We start from the raw sequence: 12,173 nt of genomic DNA on the forward strand, positions 1-12,173 counted from the left end.
TCTCTTTCACAGACGCAATCAGATAACTCTCAGTTATCTTGCATCCAGGGCCACAGGTTCCTTCCTATGCTCTGTTAGCTATTGCTACAAAAATACCTTTTTTGTAGTTATGTAAAATGTTGCTTCATTAAAAAAAGGGGACAACAATGTTAATACATTTTAAATATTGATACGTTAAGCAGTAATCACCTTTACTCCTGAAACAATGACACCATCTGCTGATTTAACCATATTTTTAAAGAAGTCTTCAAGTTTCTCTTTCTTATTTTTCCCACGAACACTCAACTGAAAAACAAGTTCATTTATCAATTTAGTTCATTTTCTGTAGGCAACAAAAGCTTTAAAAAACCAAAACAAAACCAAATCAAACCTACATACCACAACTTGCTACTCCTAAACCAGTTTTCCTGCTCTCGGCTTAGTCTTATACTCTGCATTAATGGAGACAAGGCACCATGCACCCAGAATGACAGACTAACGTAATTTACTAGACTGTTCTTTATCACCTAAAATACTATTCCAGGAAAAAAAAAAATTTTAAAAAGTCAGCATTATTCTAGCATCTACAGATAATACCATATGTATAAGGTGTACATGCCAGTTATCAATAACACAGTATTTATCACGCACAGTATAGCCGTTGAGTTAACCTAATATAACCAGGTTTTGTTCTTTTAAGTGTAGAATGGCAGATCTTTGACTTTCAGAAACTACAGAAGCATTTACCCCTTACTGCACTGAGAATAACGTTGGTTTCAGCCTCCTCACACTCTTCCTGTCCATCTAAATTTGCCCAATTTAGGTAAACTGAGTTCCTGAACTAGTAAACACTTCCACATCAAGCAGCAAGAGGATCCTCTGTAACATATTTTGAAGTTAAACATGTACTCAGTTGAGCCAATCTTTGTAATGATTTCTTCAACATTCAATGCTGATTTCTGCAATTTTAAAAAGCAACTAAAAACTGTTTGCAGAATATGAGCAACCACTAACTCCAATACCAAGGAGTCATTACGAATCCAGAAAGTCCTCTCCAACTCAAAAGTAGACAGCAACTCAGGATGTAACATGTGGATAGCCACACTGGTCCAATATCCAGAAAAAAAATTAATCAAATTTTCACCTACATTATTAACAAAAAGGCTTTACTGATCAGAACATTTCATTAGAAATCCTCTCTAGTTTTGTTAGCAAAAGAATTTAAACCATTGTTCCAAATCCTAAAAATTAGAGTTCTGTTTTTGTTGCATCATCCTTCCCCACAAAAAAAAAAATAAAAAAAATAAAAAATTCAAAGAGTGGACAAGTATAACGTCATGTGAAATCACCACCAAAAGCTAATCTTTATAATCCAAAACATACTGGATTCCTATTAATATTTTTTGATGCTGAGGCTAGAGCACGTAGTCCATTTGGTTCCCCAGGTGGCAGGAAAATGAACTCTTACAGACTAAATGAATTTCTAACTTTTACAACACAAATATGTCTGGTATGAAGGAATTGATGCAATTTGCTCCAGGAGGTAAAGCCCTCTTAATCAATTTTCCATCCTACCATAAAAGTACATCTTGATTTCTCTTGCCAGCAGTTCAGTTTTCAATACTCACATCCTGATTATATTCCAAGAATACATGGAAATTTAAATCCTTTCTCAAAATGGGATGTGCTGCCACGCGACACAAAAACACTTCATGCATTGCAACTGTCTTCTTGAATATTGCCAAATATTCACTGAAAACAAGAAATAAGACAGACATAATAATTTCACATGAAGCAATTAAGTTTGAGATAAGCCTAGTGAGCACCTTTAAGAGATCCTCAGTCAGGATACAAAATTATACGCTGATACAGTAGAGGTTATCACTCCAATTTTTGATATAAACATAAATAAATAGTACAATGTTAATACTAAGGGGAAATTTGATACCCAAACATATTACAGAGAGACCTTTAATGAAGACTCAACAAAACCATTCTAATTTTTAAGGCTAGCTAACACAGACTGGTTTGCTGAAAGTGTACCTCATTTAATTGTCCTTTCCCCAACACCCCAAAAATCAAGAAATTAAGATACTGACTACAGTCAATAGGCACTATGTAGCTGATATGCAAATTCCTTCCTCCCCACCTCCATCCCCTTGCCTATTTGCACCCTCCTTACTTATTTAAACGTTCATGTAGTTTTGTTAGCTGTTTTAGATAGCAGTCTTTTATTCCATGTTAAAGCACCTAGCCTTTTTGAGCCAAAGCTTACGTGGATGATCTTGCTTCATAGTGGTTCTAAAAGTGAAATTAAGTGCAGCATTTGGTAGTTACAACCAAAAAAATCACATTTAACCATGACAATTGCACAGTTGCACAGTGCAGCCAACTCAACTTAAAGCAATTATTCACTTGTGATTTAATTAAGAGGATTTAATTAATTTTATTCAATGAATAAGATGTAACTTGTCTAGAAATGAGGAAGGGGCTCTTTTCCCCATTTGAGGTCAAACGGTGAAATGATAATCAACACTTTTGCTTCCACTATGTGCAAGGAGGTTAAGATTTACATACCAGCAAACCAGCAGGGTCAGTGTTGGGAGATGTTTGATCTCAGTGACAGTAGTAGTCATTCAGTGAAGACAAAAAAGGAGGATGCAGAGGATGGAGGTGGCAGTAGAAGAAACCCAAAGTTTTCTGTGTTATCCAACCCCTAACCAGACCACAAGAGAATCATGATCAGGGCCGCTGGAAAACCACAGATTCTTTAAAAATCTATAGTGTTTTGCTAATTTCCAGTTTTCTGCATATGAAGTGTATATCTACTCTGCTATAAATTATGTTGTATGTAACACTAATACAGAGCTTTTTAAGACATTTGCTCACAGCAGCTGGAGTTCGAAGAGAAAGCAGCAGTTCTAAGAGTTCTATGTACTTTTCTTGCCAATTCAGAGCTCTTGGTGGAAGCAGTCTAGAAGCTGCGTAAATATACACTTGAAAACTGAAACCAATGACAGGAAAAAGATCAAAGAAGTGAATGCATGATAAGGAAAGTGGATGAAGCAAGGAGAAACTTCACTGCGTAACTCAATATGGAACAAAAAGCTTTACAGCAGATATTTCAATACACATTAAATTCACAGTAAGGGAAAATACTACTTTCAGGAAGTATATTCTCCTTGTGCAAAAAACACGTAAGCGTCAAAAAAAAGTATTTTCTAGTAAAGTCCATATTTCTTGAGGAGCAGAAGGTTGGCATCTATTTTTACCGTACCAACCACATGCAAAAATCCCTAATTCAATCACTACATGTACAAACCTTGAAGTCTCATTATGCTTACAAAATGTGGAACACCAGAACTAAAAAAGACAGAGATTACCTCCTCCCTTTGCAGGTGTTCTGTGAAGAAAAAGATCTAACCATTTTTTTCCTTATAAAATATGCTGAATGCTCAAGAAGAAGCTGATTTTTTTTCCTGTTTCAAAAGATCTTCCATGAAATTATTTCTAAAATTTTCCTAATGGCTCTGATCATGATCACTAAGATAACCCTGGTTAGGTACCAGCTGGATTCTCAAGCCTATATCTCACAGAGAACCATTACAGTGAAATCAGAAACATGGGGCAGCAAACAGGATTCAAAGTTGAGGGATATTTAAAAAAAAAAAAGTAGTAGTATTCAAGTCTACATACGCCTCCAGTTCTTGTTTCATCTTGGTGAATTCTTCTTTAGTCATGGATCCTTCCCCTTCTCCAAGTTTCTGCAATTTCTCCCTTGAGGCATCAAAGTCAGGCCTGGGTGGTGCTGGTGGAATCTGGAATTGAACCAAAATTTTTTTAATTTCTCATCTTCTCAGTCAAACAACATCCATTCAGTACAGGAACTGTAGATTGCCTGCAGCTTTTTAATATATGGCTCTCTTTCGTCATTCATTACAGCAATTATGGATAAAGTCTCTCATTCATGAGTCAGACATGCTGCATTACTATACCAACTTTGGCCAAGTATCCTTGAAGATTACTAAAGTATTAGCTAATGGCTTCAGTAGTTTAATTACAACAGAAACCAAACAATACCTAGCTTTCCCATGACAATGAATTAAAACTTGAAATCATTATTTTATAATTAGTTTTGTTTTAGCCAATTTGGTAAGGATTATTTCTTGTTTAAAGAAAAAAATAATTCTACAACTGTTTTCACACCATCCATTTACAACCCCCCAAAACTTTAAACAAAAAAACCCATTCCACATTGTTTGCAGGCACTAGTTCTTTCTTGCAGCCCTGTTGACATTAAAGATACATCTGTTGAAATAACAAGGCACAAAGTAAACAAGTCTCTAGGTTAATCTTCTAATATAATATATTAACATGGAAAGAGAAACACCAGTCAAACTAATCCTGAATTACTATCAGTAAAAGGACATAGAACAAAGCTAAATTATGCTTAAATTTTAGTTCACCAATATTTGCCCATTACATTAATGGATTAAATAAAAGAAAAATCCAGCATCTACGCAGTCAACTGTCTGAAACTAGTTATTTCCACACTGAAGGTCTAGTCACTTCAAATAGCTTTTCTGACTAAAGAAAGACTAGCTCAAGAATGGTATGACACATCACAGATCATAGTCATCACAATGTACCCACTAGTCAATTAGAAATATATGTTTACCTTCTGAATTAGGAGGCACCCCGCCAAACACAAAATGAATACCTAACTTTCACACCAAGATGACAAATATTCCTATTTGTAATTAAAGTATGAAGAGCAGCACCCATTTTTACTAGGCAGTATCATAAGGTGACTGTTTTGGGACCTCTGCTCCTCGGAGGCCTAAAATAAACTTCAAAACAGAAGTTGTTAAGTTGTGTATTAAGGGTCTCTGTAGTTCTGGATGGTATTTGCGTTGGTTTTTTCCCTTTCAATTGATTTATGGTAAAATGATTCTGATCTTCATAATGAAAACTGGAAAAGTCTAATTACTAAAGCTCAGTCACTGCACTCTGCCATTCCAGCTAAAACAAAGGTAACATGAAACTTGTAACTAAGTTAAACATTAGGTTGCAAAAACAGCAGCACCAACTTATACAGTCCACCTACCTCCCACACTTTTAACACAGTGGACTAAAAACACACTTGGATACAGATTAAACTACTCACTCCTTAGGAGTGAAAGGCAATAAAGTATGACAACTACAGTAACTTTCCTCCAAGCTTGCTTCAACCATTGATTTTGTGTAATTGCATACAATGAAGTATTAGAGCATCCAATCTGATTTAAGACGGAATGAACATTTGCCATTTCCGTTGCATTTAAAAGCAGTCACAAGTATTTTTGATACAGCCCACAGAAAACAGCGCACATAAACGAAAATAACTGTAATACTTACAATATAGCCAGCATAGTCTTCATTCTCAACAAAAGAATCATGAAGCCAAATAAACTCTTCATGTTGCCGGACAACAGAAAATTCATTTTGTTTGAAATTTGGTAAGGAACTCTAGAAGGGGAAAAAGAGGAAGAAATATGAAAGAAAGAAAAAAAACCACCACATGCTCAAAAAAAACCCCCAAACCCACGATTATTTTCATTAGTATATGAAAAACACCTTGAAGAAACAACAAAAATATCCCTGTAAAAAATAATCCAATCTTCCAAGTAAGGATTTGACCAAAAAAAAGCTCATACAGCAGTAATTACCCCCGCCTTAATTAGTGCAGCAATCAATTGGTATGGGCTGCCCAAAGAGGTTGTGGAGTTTCAGCCCTTGGAGATATTCAAAACCCAAACAGACAAGTCCTGCGCAATGTGCTCTGGTTCACCCTGATTTAATGGTGGGAGTGAGGGAGGAGAAGGGACTAAATGACCTCCAGAAATCTCATTCAACCTCAACTAATCTGTGCTTCTGTGATCCACAAACATTCAAATCTAAAAAAGAAGAAAAGCCATAAACAAGCAGTAACTAAAAATGATTCTTGAATGTAATTCCATTATGAAATATATTTTTAGAATCTGAAACCATGGCTAATCTAATAAAAAACTATACTGAAGAACACAGAGGTATATTAAAGATTCTACCTGCAAACAGGCCAATTAATAAGCATAGGAATGCCATGACAACACATCAGTACAAAAAATGGAATGTCACTTTTTTCTAAAGAGTTTTTAACCTCTTAACTTTTTAGCCATCTTTTTCTTAAGCACTGCAGCTACACAGTCTCTTAAACATGAGATAATGCTACTTTCTCACTTCCTTTGGATTTTGCTGCAGTTGTTTAAAGAAACAGTTTAAGCAAACTTTTTTTGCTATATAATTAAGAAAATGTTCAGTGTACAAACCCAGGCTTTTACCTTTGTATGGACAGTGAATTTCACTTTGTCCCTCTCACTGAGTGCATCTGAGATATCCACTTGCAGAGCAGCATCAGTCTGGAGATCTACATTTATCGCTCTAAGCTAAACAAAGAAAAATCTATTTAGCTTAAATAAAAAAGTTAATTATCTTTCCCTTATTATTCCCTTGAGAAGATTCCCTGATCCTGCAATGCTGAACATCCTTAAAAGACTGAAGACAGATTTCAAAAAACCCAACATTAAAAGATTATTTCCAGCAGTACTCCTTATGGCACATTTGACTATACAAATAATTTTCTTTACCATACTCATTGTTAGTGCACTATTTTCATTTCTGTATATTGTTAGCTTACTAGCAAATGAGATGGTCAAGACAAAATACATTTACAGACAGCAGCAAGTTTGGTAGGATTTTCTCTTCATTCCTCCTGCTCCCCTGAATCGACAATCTGCTGTAAGTGAGTGTACTTGTAAAGGTAATTATAATGGTACTAACAGTTGGAAAGGTATTTTAAGGAGAAAAATGGTCGTATATTTCAAAGAAGCAAGAACTATTGAAGACCTGGTTTACTCACACTGTCCTACACTATTCTTTTGTTTAACATTTCCCATGATATACTGAAAAAGCTTTAAAAAAAATCCTGAACTTCAGAGAGTTAAGTCTCCTTGGAAATATTAAAAATAAAAAAAAAAAAAAGGAAAAAAACCCAATATTTTAATCTCTTCAAAATCAGCATGAGAAAAGGCAAGAGTGCAAGGAATACGCATTTTTTTTCCACAAGACATGAAAACTGAACTTGCTCACAAAGTAATTCCAAAGTTACATCAAAAAGAAAATGAGACAATGATCAAATACAGAAAAATTGGAAGATTATCTGAGCACCATGATGTTTGGCAGTAACTGGACCAAACAAAGGCTTCAAACAGTACTTGGTGGAACTAACCTCATCCAGACTCCAACTGGAAATTTGAGTCCCCCCCACCCTTGCACCCTTGTTGTCATGGGACAAATTGCTCTAGAACAATTTAATCACCATGATCAACAGACATTCAGACATTTTTACAAGTACTAAGGCTAACTCTGAAATCTTCTCCAATCCCATTGTCAAAAAATATTTCGACGTCATGCTCATGAGGCTTATGTTTTACTGAGACACTGTGTTTTCTTCAATGCTGCATTTTTTCTAGAAGTATCACATTCTACAGTATAAAAATGCTTTGCCATATAGAGATATACACTTTTTCCCGCAAAATTTTTCAGGACTGCATTTTGAAGTCTGTACTCAAGTACAAAAATGCTGTAAGCATTGGCAACACACAGTACAAAGGTTACATATGAGCAGATTTTGAAGGTAACACTGCAAGGCACTGGAACAGCACTAGAAGAGAAGCATCAACTGCCACATCTTGTTTTCCACCAGTTACCTTAATCCTTACCTTAAATCATAAATCCCACTCTAGTTTTCTCATTAACTTCAATGCACAGACAACTCTGCTGCTTATGTAGCAGCAACCAGACTAATATATCTTAGAACTGGTGTATTAAATTAAACCAAAATCATACAGCCTAACATAATCTGCTGGGCTAGCAAAATATAACAGTTCAATAGCTATTACACAAACATAATAGCTTTTCCTTACAGCAAAGTTGAAAATCATTAAAACCACCGCACAGTAACATATTCATACATGTGATTTGGGCAGTGCGCTTTGTTTTCCCAAGGTTTAGGGGGTCACTGCCTCACACAAAGGCATATTATCGTGCAACCATCCATTGCAGATCACTTCTCAGAGGCAGAATCTCCTAGCTCCTACTGAGTTTCCAATGTGCTTAACATCTAATTTAGGAAAGAAAAATAAAATCTGACATACCAATGTCTGCCTTATGTCATGACACCACATTTTTCAGCTTGTAAAAAAGTTTTTAGTGGTTACACTGCCTGGGGTACTGTTTCTTTTTCTCTGGTCCCCCAGTACACATTAACAAACACAGTAATCTCAGCAAATAATCTGGATTATTCAAATGGTATTTTTGTAGTCTTTCACAGATCACAAAAATTTCTGCTAAAATGCTTTTTTTTTCCTCCTTTTTTTTTTTTTAAAGTGGTACAATACAAAATTCTAGGATTCAGTATAACAGCTGCTCAAGTTTGTCACTAGTGCGAATGCAGTCTCTAGTGCAGCACACCAGCACATATGTACTATTCACAATTTTAGGAACAAAATGTTTATCTGTGCTGAGGAAATTAAGAACAACCTAAACATGACAACTTCACTCATGACATACAACTGCAAAGGACTATTTGTTTGATTTATACCGGGTTAAGTTTGTAACGGTTTTGAAGAGTTTAATCATATGTTAAATTATGCTGTGAAGCCTGACTGCCAACAGGAAACATTTTCATCTGCAATGGTAATGAAGCATTTATGAAAGGTGTCAAAGACAATCAGAAAGTTGAAGGACTTTAAATGTATTCACGTGACACAATGGTTCATGTTGCATTACTGGGAATTAAATTGACAAACAACATCATCACACAACAAACTTCAGCAATCTCTTCATCACTACTTCCAAAAGAAAAATCACCACCAATGGATGGTTTTCTAGTCGTGAAGGCAGTAGAAAATGAAAAAATAAAATGCTACAAAACCTGATTTGGATGAAAACTGAAATGAAAGTACCTTAAATTCTGGAAAAAATGGAGGTGGGATACAGTCCCTTTGTATCCTGCCCCCCCTCCCCCCAATCTAATACATACAACATAGCAAAATAATTTAATGCTTAGATACATACTCTACAGCCACGCTGAACAAATAGCAAAAGAAGAGCTAACTTAATTTAGCTGCTTTACAGTTTCCTATGCTATACCAAGAAAGTCCCTGTTTTATTCAAAGGTTCTAGAAAGCATCAGAAGCCAAAACCAGGGCTAAGTCATGTTACAGTACTAAAAGTTTTAGAACGTGATGCAAGGAGAGGATTTAGCACCTAACCTCTTGCTCAAGGATCAATTATACTTCAAATGATAATGGAAGGAAGCTGGTAGAGACAAGGGAAACAACCAAACCTTACATTCCTGGGCAATGTCATCCCTTAACAACAGTAACTTCTATACTCTGAGCTCTTTCAAAAATGTTAGAGAAAAAGGACCCCTTCTTCAGCGAGTTCTTTACAGGCAGATAAATACACAGAGCAAGGGAAACAAACAATACTTTTACAACAAAAGATTACAGTGTCTTCCTAGCATTAAGTTTCTAGCAGACCTGTTGTAAGGGATAGCTCATTTCCCCTAAATGAGTAGACAAGAGCATTAGCCAAGTCGGCTAAAGTTTATATAGATATAAAATAGACAAGACAGCACTAGTAAAGCAATACTGTATCACCTTTCAAAGCACGTATTGTTTATGTTAGAGAGAGTACAAAAAACCCCAACAGGAACTGAACTCCAAGCAAACTCAATCGTATCTTCTTAAGTGAGATTTAGAAAAGCAAGTCCTGCAAGTTCATTTTATGCAGACCATTTATAATAAGTTCCTTCTACAGACCACCCACTGCTACTTCCTCAAAGATGATTCTCAGTGCTCTGTTTTACAATTCTCCGGAAAAGGCTCCATATGGTATAACACAACTGTTTGAGAATTACTGTTCTATGTGGCATCAGCGTAATTTCCAGCCCTCTTTTCATCCCATCACCCCCATGTTAAACTTAACACAACTGTAGCTGACCAACATGATTCTGAAGCGTCAAAAGTACGACTGTCATAGCAATATTTAAATCCTAGAGAGGAAAGGGTACTGATTTTCAAAACTAAAAGCTCAATTACTCTAACTAGAAGTTGCCATCCATGCTTCCAAATAAAGGCTTGACCTACTCTGTTTTTAACCACAAACAGAGGAAGGCAACAAATCAGAACCAGGGAAACACTTTATTAAAAGCTGTTTATTTTTACTACTGCTACTAAGAAAAAAAAAGTTTTGGTTTTGAAGATTAAAGCACAGCAAATCCATTCATGAACATACTGCCAGCAGTGCTTTTGATTAGATTTTCTGTATCACAATCAAAATTATGCAGATAACAACCTGTGTTTTAACCCCAAAGATTTACACAGCAGTGAGGGAAAAAAAAAAAAAAAGAGTGATTGAAAATAAAAACCTAAAAAAAATTAGGGAAAGGAGAAGGACACTGTTCTGGTTTAATTCCTCAGTGTTGGATGAAGATGGGGGAGGGAACAAAAAAAACCAAACCAACAGACTGCACTTGGCCAACTAAGATGATGTAAGTTGTCCAACAGCACAAACAAGATTGCTAAGAGATTTCTTAAGGCTTTCAAATTACCTTGTGAACTCTGACTACCTGTAGCCTTAGAGAGAAAACTAATAACCAAACAAACAAGTTTCTCACAGGATCAGATTTGTATTGTTATGTTCTACATGCACCTTCAGATAAATACAACTTAACTGTGCACTTCAATGTCTGTTCCTAAGTAACAGGGACTACCTATGTAAAATACAACTCCATAATTAATAAGTTCTTCAGTTGTTGTTCTGAAGACACTCAAAGGACAACAATTTCCGCCTCCTCTCTTTTTTATCCAGTATTCTCACTAAAGTAGCTGTATAATTAAAGGCAAAAGCTCTACAGTGGCCAGAACTGGCCTAATACAATACTAGAATTCCGTTTTTAATTTCTGGTCATGAAGTGGAACATAAAATGCACTGAATTCCCACCATGTGCATACAGTCAAAAATTGCTTGGTACTTAACATTATATTTGACACTTGATTATGGCATGCATGACAAAAGTGTATACCAACACAGTCCTACTCAGCTTTTGTATTTTTGGTAATATACTGGACGTAGCCACTTCAATAACCAGCAACAGCCAAGGCAACCTAAGCAACCCAGAAGCTGCTTTCCTACCTTGTTCACAGTCAGTCTTTCTCAAGATACTAACTGACAGTGGTAATCAGTCTGAATAAGTTACACTAGATTAGCTGATTTGTTGCTTAAGTAAGACAGGCAAATTAAAGAAAGATGGATGCAGCAGTTAGAAGAGAAATGAAGGCCAGACACCATAGGGCAGAGAAAAAGGTTTTCTCAGTCAGAAACATAATCATGGCATCCCGTCCCAACAACAGAACTTCTTTCCAATAAAGAGTTTATCACGCAATATGCGCCTGCAATGTAAACGCCCCACTGTTATCTATGGGAGAGCCTCTAGGGCCTGAATTGGAAGAGAGGGCAGGACTACTTCACCTAGGCCCTGGCTCACGACGAGAGATGGAACCTGGTGCTCTCCACAAGGCTGGTCAGCGTGGTCAGGACCACAGCACAACCTGGGTGTGTGCGGAGGGAGAGGGGCACGTATCAGCGCAGGGAAGGACAGAGAGAGAGAAGATGGATCTCTAGCAACGTACACAACCCCCTCCCAAGCTATCCCAACAAAAGCACGAAAGAACTGCCCTTCCAAAACTTGGGTGACAAAACAATGAAAAATCCGAGGCAAAACCCACGCACGCAGACACTAATTTCAGAGGAGCCTGTGCTATTTCCCCATTAGCAGATCCCGGCAGACAAGCACCCCGGACCCTAATCGCCTGCCGCCGCCCGGCATCCCGCGTCCCTCCCGATACCCGGGCAGCGGGTTCGGGCCAGGCAGCAGCCAAAGGGCCCTCGGGGGAGGTGGCCAACCCTGTCCTCCCCAACCCAACACCCCAGGCGCCGGGGTCCCTAACGCCTCCCCGCGGCACTTACACCTCGGTCCTCCTCCGAGAGGAAATCTGGGCCGTCGTCCGAGCCTTCCTGCTGGGGGCGAAGGGGAGGAGGCGGAGCGG

The 12,173-nt window shown here is 37.2% G+C and overlaps 1 protein-coding gene across 1 annotated transcript in view; it reads right to left on the reverse strand.

Annotated features, from left to right (window-relative positions):
- The window catches only part of SNX6 (sorting nexin 6), a gene marked incomplete at its 5' end in the record, with an annotated part of 27,827 nt that extends 15,659 nt beyond the window's left edge, over positions 1–12,168 (reverse strand). Inside the window, 6 exons of the mRNA XM_009700747.1 lie at positions 190–285; positions 1,608–1,731; positions 3,676–3,797; positions 5,377–5,487; positions 6,339–6,443; positions 12,094–12,168. Coding sequence (XP_009699049.1) covers positions 190–285; positions 1,608–1,731; positions 3,676–3,797; positions 5,377–5,487; positions 6,339–6,443; positions 12,094–12,168 — 633 coding nt within the window. The remainder of the gene's footprint in view (positions 1–189; positions 286–1,607; positions 1,732–3,675; positions 3,798–5,376; positions 5,488–6,338; positions 6,444–12,093) is intronic.
- Positions 12,169–12,173: the final 5 nt, after the last annotated feature.

The sequence above is a fragment of the Cariama cristata genome, unplaced genomic scaffold (assembly GCF_000690535.1).
Source record: "Cariama cristata isolate BGI_N322 unplaced genomic scaffold, ASM69053v1 scaffold11995, whole genome shotgun sequence".
Classification (NCBI taxonomy): Eukaryota; Metazoa; Chordata; class Aves; order Cariamiformes; family Cariamidae; genus Cariama; species Cariama cristata.